The sequence below is a fragment of the Chiloscyllium plagiosum genome, unplaced genomic scaffold, assembly GCF_037043375.1.
Source record: "Chiloscyllium plagiosum isolate Xiang-an unplaced genomic scaffold, Cpla_swu_hap1 HiC_scaffold_47, whole genome shotgun sequence".
NCBI lineage: Eukaryota > Metazoa > Chordata > Chondrichthyes > Orectolobiformes > Hemiscylliidae > Chiloscyllium > Chiloscyllium plagiosum.
The window spans coordinates 9,636,063-9,660,325 of NW_028270185.1; the positions used below are offsets into that span (position 1 = coordinate 9,636,063).

A 24,263-nucleotide genomic window follows, 5' to 3' on the forward strand; every position below is an offset into this window, starting at 1 on the left:
TTAGTTAAAACTTTTAAAATTATTTCCACCCACTTTTGGAATAAATGAATTAACAGTCCATTTCTAAATTTCAGAAATAAAGACATAGCAATATTTAATTTAGTGTACTTTTTTTTTTAAGAATCAGGTTAAGAGGTGTGAACATAATGCTTTTTCGTTTTTAAAATCCAGCATCAACTGTCCCAGATGATTCTGCATCAGCTATGACCTCAGCAGGATACTTCTATGGCATCCCCTTTCCATGATTCTATTGACTAACAGTCAGCTTTGTGCTCTTATGCTTTGGAAACAAGGGTGAACCTCACCATTTTTAGCCTGGAACTAGAATACTTAAATTATATTAGACTGAGCAAGACTTACACTTGTATTTGGAAATGAAAATACAATGAGGTATTACATTAGAGATAATCCCAAATCATTCTGGAATATAGAGTTACCCAAGCTGTTGAAGTATATGGTGAAAATGGGCATAATTTACAACATGTACATTCCCAGTGCAAATTCAAAATAAATTCAAGTAAAACAATTGAATTTATTCAAAATGACTTCAGCTATACAAATAAAATTTATACTCCAACCTGAAAAATATTGACAGTTTATCAACAAATGCAACCCCAAGGCAGACTTGACAATATTGTGGAGCTAAATGCCTCCCTAACAGCACTGCAGTTGTGCCTACACTCAATGGATACAGCAGTTCTAGAGAGCTGCTCACCACCAGAGAAAGGGCGACTGGGCATAGTCAATAAATACTGTCCAGCCAGTGATACTCAAATCCCATGAATGAATCACAATCCTTTAAGAGGTTTACGAGAGTAGGGGGTTCCAGGATTATTCACCACCATGTGCAAATCAAAACATGTAATTCAGCCATACACCACAGAAGGAGGCCATTCAGTGATTGTGCCTATGCTGGCTGTTTGAAAGAGCTATCCATTAAATCCCCATTGCATTGCACACGTCCTCTTCAATTCAATTGTCTCAAGAAAGGATTACTGAACTGCTTTTATTAAGCATTCACTAATTTATGGAACATGGGTGTTTGATGCTGTCCATCTTCTAATCTATCCTGAGGAGATGATGATTACCTTGTGGTCTTTCACAGTCCATGCAGGTACAGTGCATAAAATCATGACTGATAACTCCCACATTCGCTTCTCCCTTAAATTCCAGAAGTCTAAACATCTCTGTCTTGAATGTACTCAACTACTTCACACCTTCAGCTCTCTTGGGAACAGAATTTCAAATATTAATAGTCCACTGATTGAAGAAATTTCTTTATTTTTGTAAATAGTTGCCTCATTATTCTGAGTTTATGATCGCCAAAATTCCCGGTTAGGGCAATAGCCTCCCAGCATCTCTGTTGTTTTAACCCTAAAGAATTACATATACTACAACAAGATCATCACTTGTTATTCTAAACTCTAGGGAATACAGACCAATTCCCCATAACATCTCATTATAGGATAATTCCGTCATCCCAGGTACCAGGCATATCAAACACTGTATGACCACATCCACTTGAAGACAAATTGGGCCTAGGATGAAGTCAAATTTATTCTTAATGTTTGTAACTGGGCAGAAGAAAATGCAGAACTTCCCCGAGAAACAAGAAGAAATCTGAGGGCAATAATTTCAAGGCAATGTGGATATTCCAGCTGACTATATATGCAGCATGGGACAGAAGAAGCATATATACAGATCAACCACATATCACCCCTTTGCCAAGGTCCCATCACACTGGCAGAGAATAAGGTTATAATCATGGCTACTTTGCCTTTTCAAGAAATGCAAATGAACTGTGAAGGTAAGAGGTCTGACAATTCCCCAGATGTAGCTTCCTGATCTCTGATAATCCCTCAAAAAGAAGATATTTTCCTTATGGATAGAGGAAAATCAAATATTTTACCGAAATTCAAAAGCTGCACAATCCCTAAAGAGCAGAGGAAGGTGCAGGTTGCCCACATGCATCAACAGTTTGAAAATCCATGTGGAAAAAATACTAACTTTTCAGTTTTAGGAAAGTATTGGAAATAAAATGAAAAATTGTTCCTATAATAATGATAGACTTCAATTTACAGGAGAAGTTGGCTAAGATGCTTGCAGAGGCAAACAAGCATGGTGGTGATTAACAGACTGGTTACCAGTCTGTTAATCAGCACCATGCTTATAGATGTGGTACCTTTAACTGTGCACATCTCTGCAGAACTGTTTCACTAATCAGCCATTAGGTTCAATATGAAAACTTGACTCTTACTTTGGTTAGTCCAAATGTTATTGCTCTAGAACTGCAAATTTTAAATTCCTGTTTGAGTTCACCCAGTGACTATTTTATGTAATACCTATTAAATTATATAACTGAACCTTTCCAGTTCCAACTGGCTCAATACTTGGATCTCCAACATCCTCACTCTGACATTTTTCGTCTATACTCAATGGAAATGTCAGCAAGAATATTATATGTTCTTCATTGGCACAGTAGACAGTATCTTCCAAACCATGACTGCTACTGCCTAGGAAAACAAGAGCGACTGGCATACTACCCTGCAACACTCACTCTCAAGTCACACCCCCGCTCCAACTCACGTACACCATTGCCTCATTGTCAGTAGGAGTTTCACAGCTCCATTTCCAACAGAGTGTGAGCGTATTTCCACCATGTATACTGCAGTGGCACAAGATGGCAACGCACCATTACCCTCTCAAGTATAATCAGGGATGAGAAATAAACATTGGTTTCGCTAGCAATGCAATACTGCAACAAAAATGAATTACAGGAAATAATTGAGACAAGTATTTAGATGTTTTCAAATGGAAACTTCAGGAGTGCATTGGAGCGAAGGGATCAGTGAAGTATATTGAAAGGCTGAGATGAGGTAGATAAAACATGAGAAAACTTGTGTGCAATGGATGTAGGTTTGCTCACTGATATGGAAGGTTCGTTTTCAGATGTTTCGTCACCATACTAGGTAACATCTTCAGTGAGCCTCCGAATGAAGCACTGGTGGTGTAGTCCGCTTTGTATTAAATGTTTGAGTTTCCTTGGGCTGGTGGTGATGTCATTTCCTGTGGGTTTTTTTGTCTTACCCATGTCAGAACAAACACAAGAATGCCAATTTCAAATAATCAAAGCAATATATATGCTACAGGAGAAAATGGTGCTGACTGGGGGGCACCATTGATGGTTTGCAAAAGGCAGATCACACACTGCAATTGCAAATCCCAAAACATCTATTGTTCCCGATTGTAAATTTGCAATTGGCAACAATTGCTGAACTCCTGATTGTTCTCAAGTTCTTTCAAAATCCAATTTAAGATTGCCAGTTGAGCTCATAAATACATACTATCATATATACAAGGGCCCATTCTCTGCAAACAAAAAGAATATGTTCAATCCTTCTGCCTTGTTTGAATTACCTGGAAGATCAGGGAACCTACAGTTTCTCCATTGTTTCCTTCATGGCAACACTTGGGTCTATTAGAATAGACTTCCTAACGAATCAACACCCTTTTTCCTTGTAGTACAAATTCTCGTGGATACTCTCATTCTTTTGACCTTCCAAATTCCATGTACCTGTCTCCTGAATGAAGGTATCCTTGCCTATGCTTTAAAGTTAGTTATACATCTTTACGCTGTTTTCAAATCTATTATTTGGCTATTAAATCAATTTGTTGCTTCTTTGTGAAAATAGTACGCATTAGAACTTTTCACTTATCCTGGTCTTTCCCTTCCAAAACATTAATTTATTTTATTCCTTGCATGATATGCTGGATATATAAGAGATCCGAAGGAAACGATAAGACAATTCCTTGGTCCTAAAATTCAGAGGTGGAGTCTAGCCTCAAAACATTCACTAGTCTTCTTCAGATGCCCTCAAGTCGATTCACAAATTTGAAATGGAGAAAAACAAATTTGCAAGCTATCCTTTATTTTATGGAGGCATAATTAAAATATCACAGCCAAAATAAAACAATAAGAAATCAATTTTATTGTGGGCATGTTAGACAAATCCATTCCCTAAAAACAAAATCTAATGTATTTCTAGCATTTTGTGTTCATTTTGGACTTGCAACGCATAACACAGATAATGGCCATTCACCCCAACAGGACTATACTCGGGGTTTACATTCCATTCAAGGCTCATTGAATCCTTTCTCATCTAAATGTATCAATATCTCCTTCAATTCCTTTTGTCCTCACGTTCTTATTGAAATTCATTTAATTATTCTCAGCTGTGGCCTATGAAAGTAGACAAGCTGGAGGTTGGAAGAACACAGCAAGGAGGCTGGAAGAACACAGCAAGCTAGGCAACATCAGAAGGGAGAGAAATCAATGTTTTGGGTGTAACCCTTTGAAAGTGACAAAAACATACATTGATGGAAAAACGCAGCAGCATCTGTGGAGAAAAATCAAATTTAGCATTTCGGGTCCAGTGACCCTTCTCCTGAAAGTGAGTTCAATATTCCCACCAGTTTCTGTGCAAAGCTACTTTCCTGTTGGACCAATAGTGACCACCTTACTTAAATATGGCCCACTTGACCTCATCTCAGCAATAAGTGGGACCACTTTCTCTCCATCTACCCTGACAAAACTTTTCACAATTATGAAGGCTTTTATCAGGTCGCACAACCCCTTTTCTTATCTGAAGAAAGGAGTCCCAAACCTGTTCAAACTGCTTGTTATAACCTGTCAGTTATGGTTACAACCTTAAAAAAACCCTGCTCTTTTGAAAAATGCATAAACTCAATTATATCTACACCGCTTTTTACTGTTACAATATAAAAATACTCAGTGGGTGGTTTTGGCAAGAAACAAGCGACAAGGCCTCTATTTTATGATAATTATTCGCCTCCATTGCTGTAAGATACCCAAGCAAACATTAGAATGCTAAGTTTTACTTTTTGAACGATTAAACAGCCTCTACGTTAGTTCAGTTGTGTTCTCTTTATTATTTACAGAAAACCCTTCAAAGCTGGGCTCAGGTTAGGCCTCATCCTGCATTCAATCCATTTCGAAATGGAGGGGGGGGGGGGGGGGGAATGAGAAATATCACCACTTACCATTACGACTCTGCTTTTGGGGGTGGTTTTCTTCTTATAAACTACTGTGTTTTATGGGTGTTTATTTCTTTTCTTTTGCCGGGACATATGATGTTTTATTTCAGAGGCGACACTTTTTTTTCCCTCTCAGTCACCGCTGACTGTCAGAACCCGCATCACGCCACTACGCATGCGCAGCCCTCCCCAAGGCACTCTGGGGAATGTAGTCCTTTCCACCCACTCCCTATCGCCTCCTCCCCCTCTCCCAAGTACACCATAATCAAATCAATGACAATGCACCCCCTTTGGGGTGTTAAAGGAAATATTTTCTGCCGGAAGATGTTGTTATTTAAAAAAACACAAACGACGCTTCAAATAACGAATATGACTCTCCAGTTGTCTCTTGATTCTAGCCATGTTAAGCAAGCCTATTACTGACCATCGACATTAGGATGTCGCCCCTACCAAGGAAGACAATTGCATTGCAATTCATTGCGATGCTGAATGGATTAAATAATGCAACAGCTTTGCTCAGCTGGGGAGGCAAGAGACTACATTTCCCGGCACCCTGGGTCGCGCACCACTTCCGGCCCGGCGGCACCGCCGCCGTCCACTTCCTGCCGCTCTCTTCCCCGCCCGCAGCTGGCGGCCTACAACCTAACGTGCTGGGTGGACGCCCGAGTCTGATTGACGTGAGGGAAGCGCAATAAAAACTGTCTCTCCGTGGAGACCGACCAATGGAGACCAAGAAAGGGAGGGCGGTGATTTAAAAAAAAATGAAACCAGCAAGTTTGGTTGGGAGGGCAAATTACGAAGGTGGAGAAGGAGAAGAAGAGAGAGGGGGAAGGGGAAAAAAAAAATCTTATTGTCGTGAGGCCAGTTCTTTTTATTTTGAGGGGAAAATTTGTGGCGGCAGCGGCTTTTGGTCGACATTTTTGAGTGGAAGTCAGGCGTGGCCTATCGAATGGTGTGTGCGGAGGTGGATTTTTGTTGATGTTTGACTAATTGTTTGAGGATCGGGGAGGAGGAGGAAAGAAAAATATATTTGTCCCTTGGAGGAGGAGATATCACCTGACCCGTCGAATCAGTGCGCCTCCATGGCGGCCTGAGAAGCATCATGAACGATGTCTGCTCCTGGGGGGGATCCAGCAGCAGCAGAGAGAAAAAGTTGTTGAAGGGGAATAGTACGGGAGAAATATCCGCCATTTCTGTCCAGTCATAGATTTGCAAGAGGACCGAGAGCAAAGAGAAAGCAAAAGAGAGGGTTGGGAAAAAAAACCAACATCACTTTAATCCACACACATTCCCTCTCCTCCAAATCTGTCCTGTGATTCCTGAGGAAAACAAGATGTCTGCTGACCATTAATTTAAAAAAAAAATCCCCAGGAACAAATCTATATCTATTATTTGTCTCATCTTGTGGAAAGAAAGCTAAGGTAGGGAGATATTTTCTTTTCTTTCTCCTCTCTCTCTCTTTGCTTCCACCCTCAGTTTTTTTTCTTCCCGTTGAATGGATCCTTAATTTGTATTCTAAGCCTGCTCTTTCTCTCTGATTTTGGCATCCAAGCATTTATTTCGTTGGAAATATTTCAAGGTTTTTTTTTGTTAGTTTTTGTTTCGTACATGTATTTTCAGAACAGCCAAAGGAATAAAAATTGGTAGAATACTTGATGTGGCTGAGTGTGCCATGTGTCAAAATGTGTTGAAGAACTAATTTCGTTTTTCGTTGTTTAGAAATGAATGACACCTTTCTCTTCCCAGAATGAGTTTTAACATTTTGTAGGATTTTGTAAGGAACGTTAAGGAAATGTATCTTTTTTTCAGTGCTTTGCAGTTCTAATTTTTGAAATCTGAATTTTTAATTGTATAAATGTATTGCTATCACCTCTAACATAAAGCACAGAATTATTTAAATGCTTTTTGCAGAATAAGTTTTAGCACCTTCAAGGCAATCCAGTGTTAAGACTTAACTCAAATTGTATAGGAGTGATAAAGATACAACTGTATCTGGATAATGTGTTATTGATTAATTTTGGACATTAAATTCTCATTCTGTTTTCCATTCCTAAAAATCTAGATGGATTAATAGCTGAAATAGAAGAAAAAATAGTTTGGCTTTTTTTAAAAAAAAAGTGAGTGGGTTTGTTTGTTTCTCTCTTTCTTTCTTCAGTTAAGGAGCATGTATATGCTGACATTAAACATAGTACATTCACGGATGTAGTGATTTCTGCTTTTAATGAGCATGGTGCACTCTGTATTTAAACAGTGACTTCAAGTCTACAAACTCTATCTGAACCCTTCTCCTCCCCCTTTTTGAATATATGTGGAATATGTCTTGACATGTTGGGTATCCATTGCGTGAAGCACATGTTTGTGGTATGCATCCAAAAGGTCGACTTTTGGTTTATTATGTTGAAGTGTACTTTTATGGGGTGGGGTGAGGGGAGTTGTTTATGTTCGTGATTCAGTGAACTATTGTGAAGGGATACACCGCCTTGTATCACAAGGCATTAAGAGGTTAGAATTGAGGTGATATTAGAAATTGAGTTCTGCTCTTATTTTAAGAAGGTTCCTTTTAATCTGCTTATCAACTGCATTATTTTAAGACCATGTTCCCAGTAAAATTTAATGGAATGACTGCAATTTAGCCCCTTCCAAATTTAGTCATAATTTTTCTTGATGCTGATCAATTCAGGATTATCATTTACCAATTTGCAGTCAGAGACAATAACATAAATAACTGTATCAAAACCCCTCTCAATTTTTGAGCTGTTTTATTGATTGCAGCATGATAAAATGGCAAATCCTGTGTGTTAGATACCAGTATCAAAACTACGAACTTAAGTAATGTAATCAGCTAGGCCCGGGATTCGTGGTTTGTGGTGAGTGAGCTGTCCTTAGTTGTGATGGTAGCTGCCCTTCTGGGAGGCAGAGAGATATTCGGTTAGTATTTTCACTGCTGCTTTTCAGCGAAACATGGGTGTGTGCAGAGCTTCAAGGTTCAGTTGTGATGACTACTGTGAATGGATAGGCTGCAGAAGTTCCCTGGTCAGCCTCGTGCATCTGGAATGACCTTGTTAACAGCCATAGAATTGGAACTTAAAAAATGAAATCTAAATTGTTGTATATAAATGGTTTTGTTATTATGTTTTCAGTTAACCTGTAGATCATTTTTTGGTCATTTTTGACTTCCATTCTCTCTCTTCCCCCTTCCGCCTCCAGAAAAAATTACCCTAATGAATGTCTATGCAGCAAGAATTGCAACCCGAGCCATCTTCCAATCATAAGAGGCTCTGTAACATTCTAAAATTATAAATTATTTTAATCTTCAAAGATTAATCTTGGCATTTACACAAGTCGGTTTGTGTAATGATTTCATCTTGATTTTCATATTTTTAAATTCTTGGAGGTTAGCATATTTAAAAAAAACAATTAGACCAAAAAATCCTTGCTGCAGTGTATATAATTAAAAAAAAACTGCAATTAATTAATACATGAAGGCCAATTGATTGCTTAAAACAAATCATTCATGTTTTAGAATTTTAACATGTTCGATTTTAAAATAAAGAACTAATGATAGTTGCTGCTGATGGCTTGCATGAGGACACACTGCATTACGACATGCAGAATTTTCTCCCATATGATTTCTTGATTGTCATCTTTTAGCCAACAGGGATTTCTAACTGACAAATATGGCATTATCCAGAGTTTTGGGGGAGGGTTTGGGTGCAGGGATCAGTGATGTCTCTTATGCTGTTTCACCTGCTCAGAGTGGATTCCCAGGGGTGGCCTTGTCTTCAATGTTTATGGTGACTGACTGAATTTGGCACGATGATGACCCTACAGTTTGCTATTGTCTCCACATCTGCTTAATAAAAATACTTTCTATTTCAGAAAATGTATGTATCCACCTCTACCTCCCACCACCACTGTATTACCACCTATATGTTGTGCTAAATCCCCTAATCTACACTTACAACATCAGTTTCCGGCTGAGTCCAAAGTCCTCCAATCCACACCTTAATTCTAATCTTTAATACTCTCCACAAACTATTATTGATTCAGAATGCCGCAGTCCAAGTCCTCGTGAGTAGCCTTCACTAGAGGCAATGTGTGTTCATGTTCAAGTTTGGAGACTGTGTTTCCATCGCAGATGAAGACATTAACAAGAAAAAGTACAGAATTAAATGTCTGTATGTATTATAGGTTAAAGCTTCAGCTAATGAACTGACAAATGAGCTAGTGATTTCTTATTCTAGAGATTAATACTTGGAACTGATTTTATATTTTGAAGGACTTCATCATTGTCCATGTAATATCATTTTAACATAATGATATTTTAAATGTATTATTGAACTGTGTGAATTCTTGACAAGCACTTTAATTTAAATGCTTGTAATGTTTCCTGTGCCATCATGTAGGGAGGTGATGGCCTAGTGATATTATTGCTGGACTGGTAATCCTAAAACCTAATGTAATGTTCTGGGGGCCCAGGTCTGAATTCCACCAGGGCAGGTGGTCAATTTAAATTAAATAAAAATCTGGAATTTGGGAATCTGATAACCTGGCCTACGTGTGACTCCAAGTCCACAGCAACGTGGTTGGCTCTTAATTCCCCTCTGGGCACTTAGACAATAAACGCTGGCCTAGCCAGTGACACCCTCATCCCATGAATAAATAAAAAAGAATGTGGACAGTACTAGATCTGATGCGTAGCTTTACATTTTTTTTTGCTAGTAATGTAATTCTAAACTCTCTCTCTTTTAGATGCAAAGTATGGCCCTGAAGTAGAGAGAAGGAAGGAGGGCAGTTAGTGTTGGATGAGGAAATAATCAACAAATTGTGAAGTGATTTAATATTTTTGGGAACAGGGTTATGTGAAGAAATTGTTCTTGTTTAGGTGTCTGGTGTTTTGCCTTTCCTATTTCAGGTCTGTAAAGTTGAAAAGTAGAGAATAGCTATTCAGAACATAAGAATGTGATCTTCTACCTGTAAGGATTCTTATCTCCAGGTGAGATATTATCAGGCGATCTGTGGACTGGTGTTTCCACATGAGAATTGATTTTAAATCCTGCAGGATGGTGGCATGGGATGAAAGCAAAGTATTTCATTTGGAAATTAGCTCATCAATTCTAGATTATTCACTAGGTAGTACTTACTATTCTGGTCACGACATAGAAATGAAAATATAGATAAGGTTTATAAAAATGTTGCCAGAGCTGGAGTCTTTTTAGTTATGAATTGGGATTGGAAGGCTGCACCTGTGTCCTCTGCAACAGAGGCGGTCAGGGGACAGATTTAATAGAAGGTGTACAAAAGTTGAGGGGTCTCGTCAGGATTGATAGGAAAGACCTCTTATTATTTTATCAGAATTTGATAAGTAGGGAGAAGAAATTTTAAACTAATAGTTTAGAAATATTGAAATGGTTTTTTGTCACCAAGATAGTGCAGCTTTGCAACCTAAAAAGAGTTGTACAAGTAGAAGTCTCCATTACATCATAAAATATTTGGGTCTGCTTTTGAAATACAGTAAGTTACCGGGCTATGCATCAAGAGCTAGTGTGTGTTTATTTGGGCCTGAGTGGCTTTTATTGTCAACCAGGACAGGATGGGCCTAATGCAGCATCAGTAGTCCTTTTGATAGCAATGGTCACCTTGTGACATGGAGTTAATGGAAACAAACTTAGGATGAAACTTTATTGCTGGAACAGCACAGCAGGTCAGGCAGCATCCAGGGAACAGGAGATTCGACGTTTCGGGCACAGGCCCTTCTTCAGGAATGGCCTGAAGAAGGGCCTGTGCCCGAAACGTCGAATCTCCTGTTCCCTGGATGCTGCCTGACCTGCTGTGCTGTTCCAGCAATAAAGTTTCAACCTTGATCTCCAGCATCTGCAGACCTCACTTTCTCCTCAAACAAACTTAGGAGTTGAGTATATCAGTTAACACGTCTTATGTATAATTTAATATTAATATCTTTTAAAACATGTAAAAACTGCACTTACTGTGTAACTGGTTCGATGTGCTAGTAATGCCAATTCTTGATGCTTACTTCTGGTTGTTTCTTTACTGGGTTATTAGCATAAAAATTAAGTTTTTTTCCCCCCTGTTATTCATTCACTGGAGTGAGGGTTTAGCTGGCCACGCCAGTTTTTGCCCATTCTAGAGGGCAGTTAAGAGTTGGGAGTCACAGGAAGTGAAAATGAGGTCTGCAGATGCTGGAGATCAGAGATGGAAATGTGTTGCTGGAGAAGCGCAGCAGGTCAGGCAGCATCTAGGGAACAGGAGAATCGACGTTTCGGGCATTAGCCCTTCAGGAATGAGGAAAGTTTGTCCAGCTGGCTAAGATAAAAGATAGGGAGGAGGGACTTGGGGGAGGGGCGTCGGAAATGTGATAGGTGGAAAAAGGTCAAGGTGAGGGTGATAGGACAGATTGGGGTGGGGGCGGAGAGATCGGGAAGAAGATTGCAGGTTAGGGAGGCGGTGCTGAATTTGATGGATTTGACTGAGACAGGCTGGGGGGAGGGGAAATGAGGAAACTGGTGAAATCCGAGTTCATCCCTTGTGGTTGGAGGGTTCCTAGCCGGAAGATGAGGCGTTCTTCCTCCAACCGTCGTTTCGCTGTGGTCTGACGATGGAGGAGTCCAAAGACCTGCATATCCTTGGTGGAGTGGGAGGGGGAATTGAAATGTTGAGCTACAGGGTGGTTGGGTTGGTTGGTCCGGGTGTCCCAGAGGTGTTCTCTGAAACGCTCCGCAAGTAGGCGGCCTGTCTCCCCAATATAGAGGAGGCCACATCGGGTACAGAGGATGCAATAGATGATATGTGTGGAGGTGCAGGTGAACTTGTGGCGGATATGGAAGGATCCCTTGGGGCTTGGAGGGAAGTAAGGGGGGAGGTGTGGGTGCAGGTTTTGCATTTCTTGCGGTTGCAGGGGAAGGTGCCGGGAGTGGAGGTTGGGTTGGTGGGGGGTGTGGATCTGACGAGGGAGTCACGGAGGGAGTGGTCTTTACGGAATGCTGATAGGGGAGGGGAGGGAAATATATCCTTGGTGGTGGGGTCCGTTTGGAGGTGGCGGAAATGACGGCGGATGATGCGCTGTACATGGAGGTTAGTGGGGTGGTAGGTGAGGACCAGTGGGGTTCTGTCCTGGTGGCAGTTGGAGGGGCGGGGTTCAAGGGCGGAGGATCGGGAAGTGGAAGAGATGCGGTGGAGGGCATCGTCGATCACGTCGGGGGGGAAATTGCGGTCCTTGAAGAAGGAGGTCATCTGGGATGTGCTTTTTTGGAACTGGTCCTCCTGGGAGCAGATGCGGCGGAGTCGAAGGAATTGGGAGAATGGGATGGCGTTTTTGCAGGGGGCAGGATGGGAGGAGGTGTAGTCCAGGTAGCTGTGGGAGTCGGTCGGTTTGTAGTAGATGTCCGTGTTGATCCGGTCGCCTGAGATGGAAATAGAAAGGTCGAGGAAGGGGAGGGAGGAATCTGAGACTGTCCAGGTGAATTTGAGGTCGGGGTGGAAGGTGTTGGTGAAGTGGATGAACTGTTCAACCTCCTCGTGGGAGCACGAGGCGGTGCCGATACAGTCATCGATGTAGCGGAGGAAAAGGTGGGGGGTGGGGCCAGTGTAGTTGCGGAAGATGGATTGTTCCACATATCCTACGAAGAGGCAGGCATAGCTGGGGCCCATGCGGGTGCCCATGGCTATTCCTTTCGTTTGGAGGAAGTGGGAGGATTGGAAAGAGAAGTTGTTCAGGGTGAGGACCAGTTCAGTCAGTCGAAGGAGGGTGTCAGTGGAAGGGTACTGGTCGGTACGGCGGGAAAGGAAGAAGCGGAGGGCTTTGAGTCCTTCGTGATGGGGGATGGAGGTGTACAGGGACTGGATGTCCATGGTGAAAATAAGGCGTTGGGGACCGGGTAAGCGAAAATCATGGAGCAGGTGGAGGGCGTGGGTGGTGTCCCGAACGTAGGTGGGGAGTTCTTGGACTAAGGGGGACAGGACGGTGTCAAGGTAGGCGGAGATGAGTTCGGTGGGGCAGGAGCAAAATGGCAGTTTCCTTCCCTAAAGGGCATTAGTGAACCAGATGGGTTTTCCAACGATCAATAATGGTTTCAGGGGTCATTGGAGTGGCATGGTGGCTCAGTGGTTAGCACTACTGCCGCAAAGCGCCAGGGACCTAGGTTCGAATTCAGCCTCTGGCAACTCTGTGTGGAGTTTGCATATTCTCCCTGTGTCTGTGTGGGTTTCCTCTGTGCTCCAGTGTCCTCCCACAGTCCAAAGATGTGCAGGTTAGTGAATTGGCCATGTGAAATTGCCCATGTTGTTCAGGGATGTGTAGGTTAGGTACATTAGTCAGGAGTAAATGTAGGATAATAGGGTAGGAGAATGGGTCTGGGTGGGTTACTCTTCAGAGTGGACTTTTTGGGCCAAATGGCCTGTTTTCACACAGTAGGGATTCTGTGATTCGACTCTGAATTCCAGATTTTGTTTGATTATTGAATTCAAATTCAACCATCTGCCATGTTGTAAGTTTGCTTGCTGAGCTGGCAGGTTTGCTTTCAGATGATTCTACACCATGATAGGTAATGTCATCAGTGAGCCTCTGGTGAAGCGCTGGTGTTCTGTCCCACTTTCTACATGTGTGTCTTGGTCCCTTAAGATGGGTGACGTCATTTCTGGGTCTTTTGCTGAGAGATTGGTAAATGGGGTCCAGATCGACATGTTTATTGATTGAATTCCCGTTTGAATGCCAGGCCTCTAGGAATTCCTGTGTGTGTCTCTGTTTAGTCTGTCCAAGGATGGATGTGTTGTCCCAGTCGAAGTGGTGTCCTCCTTCGTCTGTATGTCAGGATACTAGTGATAGTGGGTCATGTCTTTTAGTCGAAGAGTGCGGTGCTGGAACAGCACAGCTTGTCAAGCAGCATCGGAGGAGCAGGAGCGTCGACGTTTCGAGCATAAGCTCTTCATCAGGAATGAGGGGCGATGACCGGCTGTGCTTTTCGAGCCCCACACTCTGACTCTGATCCCCAGTTCTCACTTTCTCATGTCTTTTGATGGCTAGTTGGTGTTCGTGTATCCTGGTGGCTAGTTTTCTGCCTGTTTGTCTGATAGTATTTCTTACATGATATTTTGCAAATTACATTCGTTTTGCTGGTTGTTGCTACAGGGTCCTTTAGGTTAATCAGTAGCTGTTTGTGTGTTGGTAGGTTCATGGGTTACCATGATGCCATGGGGTTGCAGTAGTCTGGTAGTCTTCTCCGAGATGTCTTTGATGTATAGTGGTGTGGCTTGAGTTTGAGTGTGTTGTCTTATTGTTTGGGTTTGTTGTTTAAGTATCAGCGGACTGTGTTTATCAGGTATCCGTTCTCCTTGAAGATGCTGTATAGGTGTTTTTCTTCTCGTAATTCCTGGGTGCTGCAGTATATTATAATCTTTTTTTAAATGTCCTGATGTAGCACTGTTTCTGGGTGATTGCTTCTGTAGTTAAGTATCCAGTCTGTGTGTGTTGCTTTCCTGTAGACGCTGGTCTGCAGTTCTCCATTAACTGTTTGATCCACTGTGACATCTAGGAAGGGGAGTCTGTTATTGTTGTTCTCCTCCACTTTAGTGAAATTTAGGCCAGTAAGGATGTTGATGTTGTTGGTTTCCTCTAATTGGTTCTGTTTTGTGATGTCAAAGGCGTCATCTACGTAGTGGCCAAAGTTTGGGTTGGTTTGTGGGGAAGGCTGTTTGTTCGAGTCTCTGCATTATTGGTGATCCCATGGGTGTTCCGTTGATTTGTTTGTAGGTTGTCTTATTGAAGGTGAAATGGTTAGTGAGGCACAGGTCAACTAGCTTGAGGATGTTTGTCCTTGCTGATGAAGTTGGTGCTTGTCCTTAGTTTGTCTTGTAGTGCGGTCAGTATTTCTTAGGCCAGGCTGATGTTAATTGATGTGAACAGGGCTGTTACGTCAGAGAAGACAGTTATTTCGTCCTCTTCTATCTTGGTCTCTTTGATCAGGAATCCCTGAGTGGAATGGATGGAGTGGCATGAGTCTTCTAGGTATTTCAGTTTTCGGTGCCTCACTAACCACGCCCCCTTTGACGACAACACCTACAAACAAATCAATGGAATGCCCATAGGATCACCAATATTAGGCATATTAGCAGAAGCAGTAATGCAGAGACTCAAACAAACAGCCCTCCCCATGATCCAACCCAAACTTTGGGTCCACTATCTTTTGTCATCACAAAACAGAATAAATTAGAGAAAACCTACAACATCAACCTCCTTACTGGTATAAATTTCTCAAAAGAAGAGGAGAATAACAACAACAGACTCCCCTTTCTAGATATCATAGTGGAAGAAACAGTTAATGGAGAACTGCAGACCAATGTCTACAGGAAAGCAACACACACAGACCAGATATTTAATTACAGAAGCAATCATCTCAACACCCACAAACAGACCTGCATCAGGACATTATTTAAATGGGCCACAATACACTCCAGCACCCATAAACTACAAGTAGCAGAAGAAAAATATCTAATATAATATTTTCAAGAAGAATGCAGGGCGAAAGTGAGGATTGCAGTTGCTGGAGATTAGAGTACCGATTAGTGGTGCTGGAAAAGTACAGTCATTCCTGATGAAGTGCTTCTGCCCGAAACGTCGATTTTCCTGTTCCTCGGATGTTGCCTGACCTGATAAACACAGTCCGTCGATTCTTAAACAACAAGACACAACACGCCCAGAAACTCTAGCCACACTACCATGCATTAAAAAACATCTCTGAGAAGACTACCAGGCTACTCCGCCCCCTTGGCATCAAACCTATCAACATGCAAACAGCTACTAATTAACCGAAAGGACCCTATACCAACAACCAGCAAAACAAATGTAATTTGCAAAATATCATGCAAAGACTAACAAACACTATATCAGACAAACAGGCAGAAAACTAGCCACCAGGATATACAAAAACCAACTAGCCACCAAAAGACATGACCCACTATCACTAGTAACCTTACTTACAGACTAAGAAGGACACCACTTCGATTGGGACAACGTGTCCATCGTTGGACAGACTGAACAGAGACATTCACAGGAATTACTCGAGGCCTGGCATTTGAACCAGAACTCTATCAATAAACACATTGATTTGGACCCCATTTACCAACCTCTGAGAAAAAGAACTGGAAATGATAACATCCACCTTTGGAGACCAAGACACCCAAATAGTGGGATAGCGCACCAGTGCTTCACCGGAGGCTCACTGATGTTACCAAGCATGGTGATGACATGTCTGAAAACAAACCTGCCAGCTTAGCGAGCAAACTTACAACCTGAACTTCAACCTGTGCTACAAATATTCTCAAAAATCGCATCTACTGTCATTGTGGGATTCAAACTTGGGTCCCCAGAACTTAAACAGAGTCTCTGTATTAACAGTCCAGCAAAAATACCACTAGACCATTGCCTCCCCTAGCTTCAAGGGTTTTGTCCAGATCATCTTTTATTTCGTTGGATCAGTTTTGACAAAAGAATTACAAGGAAGTTTGCATACTCGTGTTGTGTTAGACTGTATAACGCACCGTTTATTTACATCAATGTTTCCTGCCTCCACAATGTGACTCACTGATTCGTTCATTTGTCTTGGCTCTCAAACTCTTCAGTTTTGGACTTGCTGTGCAGTAAGGAAAGAAAATTCTAGAAATATGCAGCAGGTCTGGCAGTATTTGTGGAGAAAAAAAATTAGTGCTAATGTTTCCGTGTATGAGTTATTGTTAGAATTCATCTGCAGTATGGTCATGTATCCTTAAGTTATATTCTACCTCCCCCTCTCCCAGAAATGTAGTGAATGACATGTCCCTTCCAAATATAGGAGCAGACATTTGCCATTCATGCTTGCCATCTCGTTCTGCCATTTAAGCATGATGGTGATTTAATCTACACTTTGACTTCATTTACTTGCTGTTGATTCACATCCCTTATCCACATTGAAAAGTATGAGCAGCATGACGGCTCAGTGGCTAGCACTGCTCCCTAACACCACTAGAATCCCTTATTCGATTCCACCAGTGGCTGACTGTGTGGAGTTTGCACCTTTCCCCTGCTCCGTGTCTGTGGGTGTCCTCTATGTGCTCCAGTTTCCTTACCCGGTCCAAAGATGTTCAAGTTAGGGTGGATTGGCCATGCTAAATTGCCCATAGTGTCCAGGGTGTATAGGCTAGGTGGATTAACCATGGGAAATGCAGGATTGCAGGTATAGGGTAGGGGCTGGTTCTAAGTGGAGCACTCTTCAGAGGGTCAGCATGGACTTAGAATCCCTATAACGTGGAAGCAGACCATTTACCCTATCAACCACAGTCTTATAACATTGAACATTACAGCGTTGTACAGGCCCTTTGGCCTCGATGGTTCCACAGGTCGGCACAACAATCTGAAGCTCTTCTAACCTATACTATTCCATTCTCGCCCATATGCCTATCCAATGACCATTTGAATGCCCTTAAAGTTGGCAAGTCTACTACTGTTGCAGGCAGTGTGTTTCACCCCCCCATTACTCTGAGTAAAGAAACTACCTCTGACATCTGTCCTATATCTATCACCCCATGATTTAAAGCTGTGTCTCCTTGTGCTAGCCGTCGCCATCCAAGGAAAAAAGCTCTCGCTGTCCAACCTATCTAATCATCTGATTATCTTATGTCTCAATTAAGTCATCTCTCTATCATCTTCAGTGAAATTAGTCCCTCAGCCTTTCCTAGTAAGACTTTCCCTCCATACCAGGCAACATCCTATTAAATCTCCTCTGAACCCTTTTCCAAAGCTTCCACATCCTTGCTATAATGTGGTGACCAGAACTGTACGCAATACTTGCAAATGTGGCCCCACCAGAGTTCTGTACAGCTGCAGCAAGATCTCATGATTCCGAAACTTAATCCCTCTACCAGTAAAAGCTAACACACCATATGCCTTCTTAACAATCCTATCAACCTGGGTGGCAACTTTTTTAAGGATCTATGTACCTGGACCCCTTGATTCCTGATGAAGGGCTTTTGCCCGAAACGTCGATTTCGAAGCTCCTTGGATGCTGCCTGAACTGCTGTGCTCTTCCAGCACCACTAATCCAGAATCTGGTTTCCAGCGTCTGCAGTCATTGTTTTTACCTCCTGAGATCTCTCTGCTCATCCACCCTGCCAAGAATCTTACCACTAGCCCAGTACTCTGCATTCCTGTTGTTCCTTCCAAAGTGAATCATCTCGCACTTTTCCACATTAAACTCCATTTGCCACTTCTCAAATGGAGTTTAAAGTGGATTATCAGTTCATTGTTTGTTGAATTCACTGCCAGGTGACCATGATCTAATTTTATATTTGCTGTTCCTTAGTTCTGAGCTACTCCTGCCCTCCCAAATGTCAACCCAAATGAATTTGTTTATTATATCTTAATTGTGTTATACGCTTAGCAAGTGTTTTCTTTTGTCCTCAAATTGTAAACCTTTGAACCTTTGGTAATCTTGTTCTATCCATTCTGATATTCACCTTTGATATGTGGTGCCCACAAACTGAATGCAGTGCTGAGCTAGGATCTGAGGAAGGCAGTTCCTTCCTTTAAATTCATTGCGTTTAAGTGCAATGTTCCATGAGCATTGTTGATTACTGTGTTCCTATATACAGAGTAGCTTCCTTCACTTAGCTATACAACATTCTATCCATCAAACTTAGTTGCCTATCTAAATTGAGAAATTACTCTGTTCCCTTATCCAAGTTACTGATGTGATGAAAGGTGAGGCATCAGCCTAGATACTTGGAAACGACGATTTATCAAGTACCAATTAGAATACATTCCCTTAATCACTGCTCTCTTTCATATTTTCCAACCAGTTGTCAACACATTAATGAAGCCAGTTCTGAACCTTTATTTTTGCTAATCTAAAGATGATGGTAGAGGGTTGTATTTTTTGGACTGGAGGCATGTGACCAGCAGTGTGCAACAAGATTCATTGCTGAGTATATTGTTTTTTTTTGTCACATACAAAAATGGTTTGGGTATGAATGAGATATGGTTAGTAAGTTTGCACATGACACCAAAATTAGTTTAGTGGGTGAAGAAGGTTATCTCAAAGTAGAATGGCCTGGGGAATGGTCAATGGAGTTTAATTTAGATAAATAAGCGGCGTTGCATTTTGGTAAGATACATGAGTGCAGGGCTTATGCTGTTAATGTTAGGGCCCTGGGAATTGTTGCTAAGCAAAGATGCCTCGGAGTGCAGGTGCATAGTTCCTTGAAAGTAGAGCTGCAGGTAGGTAGGGTGGTAAAGAAGGCATTTGTGATGCTTGCCTTCGTTGGTCAGTGAATTGAGTATAGGAGTTGAGGTCATATTGTGACTATAAAGGACATTGGTGAGGCCACTTCTAGAATACTGCATTCACTTCTGCTCTTGGAGGGGGGTTAATAAAAGATTTACAAGGATGTTGCTAGAGTTGGAGGGTTTGCTTTATATGGTGAGGCTGAATAGGCTGATGCTTTTTTTTCCCTGGAGTGTCAGAGGCTAAGAGGTAACCTTTTACAGAGGTTTATAAAATCACGATGGGCATGGATAAGGTAAAGATAAGGTCTCTTTCCTAGGGTAGGCAGGTCCAAAACTAGAGGGCAGAGGTTTAAATTGAGAGGGGAAAGATTTAAAAGGGACATAAAGGGCAGCCTTTTCAAGCAGAGGGTAATGAATAAATGGAATGAGCTCCCAGAGGGAGTGGTAGAGATGGGTACAATTATATAATATTTTAAAAAGGCATCTGGATTAGAACTGTTGTGATATGGGCCAAATGCTGGCAAATGGGATGAGATCAGTTTAGGATAGCTAGACTCAATGAACTGTATTTACTGACTCCATATTGACTATGTTCAAAGACCCTCATTCATCCATTATGTTAACTTAGATGTGAATTGCCCTTATTTTCTGGTTCATCTCCTAATCATCAATGCAGACTTCACTACTTGTCCAGACTCTCCTTGAGTTATGTTTCTATTACGTTCTGCACATATGGCAAGGGGTATAAAATCCAATACTAAAGCTCTTCATGTTAAAAATCAATCAAAATGATGATTGATGGGGAAGCATTGGTCCATCAAAGGCACATAGAGCTGAGACAGTAGAAAATAAGGAAATGGCAGACTTGTTAAATAAGTAGTTTGTATCCTTTATCTTTAATCAAGGAAGAGAACAAAATGCCATGTGGATAAGGGTGCGCACACACAGTTAACAGGAGGAACTTACCTCTTTCTTGCTTTTAAGTACAGTAACAAAGAAAATAATGGGATTCAAGATAAACATCTTCAGCAATTAATGGTTTCCATCTTGATGTATTTAAATAAGTTGGTGAGAAAATAGGAGAAACGTGAGTCATAATTTTCTAAAGACACTGGAGAATTGTCTCCATGTTTGAAGAGAGGAGAGACTGGAAAACAGAAGAGCTGTCTGTTCAATATAATTTGCTTTTGTTCACAACCACAGAGTCATAGAATCCCTATAGTGTGGAAGTGGGCCTTTCATCCCAAAGAGTCTCCACTGACCCTCTGAAGAGCATCCCACCCAGACCAAACCCCCAATGCCTGTAACCCTATATTTCCCTTGGCTAACCCACCTAGCTTGGATATCCCTGGACATTATGGGAAATTTAATATGGCCAATCCACCTAAGTGCACGTCTTTGGACTATGAGAGGAAACTGGAGCACCCTGAGGAAACCCATGCAGACACCGCACAAACATGCGCACCCCACACGCAGTCACCCAAGGATGGAATCGAACCCAGATCCCTGGCACCCTGAGGCAGCAGTGCTAACCACTGAGCCACCGTGACACTCATACATTCGGACATACCCAGAGTATTTACATGGTACTTTTTTGAAGTGTTATCACTGTTATCTACAATATATAACACAACACATGGTTACATGCGGCAAGGTTATAAGCTATGTAATTGTGGTCAGATCCGCTTGTTTAGTGATGTAATTTGAGGGATAAATATTTCTTAAGGACATTGGGAGAACACTTCTTTAAATAGTGTGTGGATTATTTTGGCGACCACTTCAGAGGGTGCTTTTAATTTTTTGATCTGAAAGCAGGCATCCTTACAGTGTAGCCCCCTATTGGTAATTAAGTCAGTACTGTAACCTACAATCAGGCTAGATTTTGTGCTCTTGTCCTTGGTGTAAATCTTAAATCCACATTTTACTAAAGAACTGAGAAATCTTTTGAGTGAGGTTAAACATTTTGTATGATACTTTTAACTAGTGACCTGTTTCTTTACCATCAAATTGTTAGTTAACTTTTTTTTGGCTTATTTTGTGGGAGGTGGGCTAGGCCAGCATGTCCAGGTATTGCCCCTTAAAGTGGCATTAAGCTGCCGCCATGAGCTGCTGCAGTATAGTGAGGCATCCCCACAATGTTGTTCTTTGCATATCAAATTTGTCTCCTTATCAATTCTAAAACATGTTATTCCAGGAAACAGTCCCAAGTATATTTTTAGAAATTTGCTGCCTTTAATCCTAGGGCTGTCCAGACTGAGTAATAAATCTAACATTATAATCATGTCTCTCGATAATGAAGCTGTCTATGTCTTATTGGAACAAGATTTGGACAATATTTAGGCTTGGGCTGATAAATGATATTTGTGCCTCATGAGTACCTGGCAGACACTACCACCAGCAAAATAATGTTGGTTAGTCAGGTTTTGACATTCAGAAGTGCTGTCATCTCTACCATCAACTACTTTAGCGGGTCACCATGATCCGAAACGTAACTGGACTGACCACGTGAAATACACAAAGGTTTTGAAAACATGTACTGACACATTTCAAGCACAGCTTCTTTCCTGCTGTTATTAGACTTTTGGACCTCTCATTTTAGCGTGGTCCCTTACTTACTGACAGTTTGGAGACTGTCTGGGGCTCGCCTATCTTGTCTTTTCTGCCCTTTCTGTTGCTGTAACACTATATTCTGCATTCTGTTCTATTACCCTGATGTACCTATGTAAGGTAGGATTTGGGTGTAGAGCATGCAAAACAATGCGTTTCACTGTACCTCAGTACAAATCAAATTTTTTTTAAAAATTCAAGCATGGTTACAAGATCAAGTCAGAGGTTGAGAATTCTCTTACAAGTAACTTGCCTTTTGACTCCCCAAAGCCTGTCTGCTTTATGGCATGTCTGATGGGATTTTGTCCGTTTGGCTGAAGGAGTGCAGCTTTTTTTTTTGTTAAACAATACACAACTGATCAAAAATACAATTATTATAACTCCTATTGTAAAGATCACCATTCGCAAATATAAGCAAATCCTGCTGATGGTTTCAGCTTAGAACCAACCTCATAGTTTCGAACTTGCTTAGATGAGTGTAACTGTAAGAGCACTCAAAAACCTCAGTACTGTCCAGGGTAAGACTGCCTGCTTGATTGGCATCCATCCACTACTTTAAATATTCATTTCCTTGACATCTGTGCACTATGGCAGAAGAGTGTATTGTCTACAGGATACATTGCTGCAATTCGCAAGGCTTTGTTGACAGCACCTTCCAAACCCTGCGATTTCTGTTGCTTACGGAAATGATTTCGAATTCCTTTCAAAACCTCTTTGGAGGTATTACCATTCCTTACCGGGTCGGATGCTTGCTGTGATGGGGAACTCCTTTATTAAAAGCTAATCTTGAATGCAGTAGTTTATGGAAGGAGCTGTCTGCTGTGCTTTATGGGCATTGGGTCTGTAGATTCTGGGGTCTGCCAGCAATACCGATGCCTATTGATCAAATTATTAGAAGGTGGTAATAAGAGGTTTTGTTTTTGCTGCATGTATTCCCAATCTCTGCATTTTTAAATTCTCCACCCTTTCCTCTTGACCTATAAGGTCTCTTATTTGTGGACAGTTTGGAGACTGTCTGGGGATGGCCTAGCCTGTCTTGTAGCAACAAACAATTGAGTGGTATTAAAATGATTCATAGTTTTAAAATGGTTTGAAGCATGAAGGGGTGGGGGGGAATACGTTCAAAAATCAACTTGCTGGTGCCTGTAATGAATGAATGCATGCATAGTAGAAGTTTGTGTCTCTTATACTAAACTGAATGGCTGCTCTGTTGTTGCTGAACATCAACATTTTGTTTTTAAAAGCAAAATCCTAAAAAATTCTGATTTCCAGAAAGAATTATCGTAGTTACTGATTTATAAAGTTATTTCAAATATACCAGGCAGGTTAGGTTCATCAAGTGCTTCCATCACTTCAGTTTAATTTTTGATATTGGGTGGCAGTTGGCAGTTGAATTAGTCACAGATGCACAGCACGGAAACAGACCTTTTGGACCAACTCGTCCATGCCGACCAGATATTCCAACCCAATCTAGTCACATCTGCCAGCAATCAGTCCATATCCCTCCAAACCCTTCCTATTCATATACCCCTCCAGATGCATTTTAAATGTTGCGATTGCTCTAGCCTCCACTTCCTCAGGCAGCCCATTCCACATGCACCACCCTCTGCATGAAGAAGTTGCGCCTTGGGTCCCTTTTTTTAAATATATTTTTCTTCTCACCTAAACCGCTGCCCTCTAGTTCTGGACTCTCCCACCCAAGGGAAAAGACCTTGTCTATTTACCCTACCCATGCCCCTCATGTTAGAATTGGTATACTTTTCAGTTGTTTAATGGATTTGTCTGGAATGTTAACAGACCTCTTGAATTTCCTTCCAGACATCACATTTATTCACAAATAAATATAGTAGGAGCTGTAGCAATTGAATTGTACATGAGTTTGCAGTAGGTGACGTCTTCTTTCTGTGAACAGGGAAATTGCCAAATCGGTGATCTTCAAAACTAAATTTGGATCAGAATTTTAAATGTGGTGACTTTTGATGACTTCTGCCCATTTCTTTACATTTCTTGGGCAAGGTCCCATCGCCAGTGGCATGTTTGCCTGGTTAACAACTCTTCATGCATGAGACTTTAAGATAACAATTGCACAGTAGATGTTGATCCATTTGTCTATTGTTGAGTGATCCCATTTTTGTTCTTTGGAGTTGACTAATATCAATATTTATTTAATGCAGTTGTAGGTTGTACAGTAGTCACTAATTTCACAACTTGGAATGTAAACCAGTGAAATTTAAATCATGCCCTGTTTAAAGGCGAAGTAATGTTTTGTAAAATCATGCTGTTGTCTAAATCTTATCTTCAAGTGCATACTCATTTCAGTTAAATACTG

The 24,263-nt window shown here is 41.4% G+C and overlaps 2 protein-coding genes across 2 annotated transcripts in view; one reads left to right on the forward strand and one right to left on the reverse strand.

Annotated features, from left to right (window-relative positions):
• ap2s1 (adaptor related protein complex 2 subunit sigma 1) overlaps positions 1–5,220 on the reverse strand; it is a 44,040-nt gene extending 38,820 nt beyond the window's left edge. Inside the window, exon 1 of the mRNA XM_043680881.2 lies at positions 5,062–5,220. Within this exon, the coding sequence (XP_043536816.1) occupies positions 5,062–5,064 (3 nt within the window). The 5' untranslated portion in view covers positions 5,065–5,220. The remainder of the gene's footprint in view (positions 1–5,061) is intronic.
• A 682-nt stretch (positions 5,221–5,902) lies between these two features.
• Positions 5,903–24,263, forward strand: part of arhgap35a (Rho GTPase activating protein 35a) — a 142,149-nt gene continuing 123,788 nt past the window's right edge. Inside the window, exon 1 of the mRNA XM_043680876.2 lies at positions 5,903–6,476. The gene's annotated coding sequence lies outside the window, so the exon portion shown is untranslated. The remainder of the gene's footprint in view (positions 6,477–24,263) is intronic.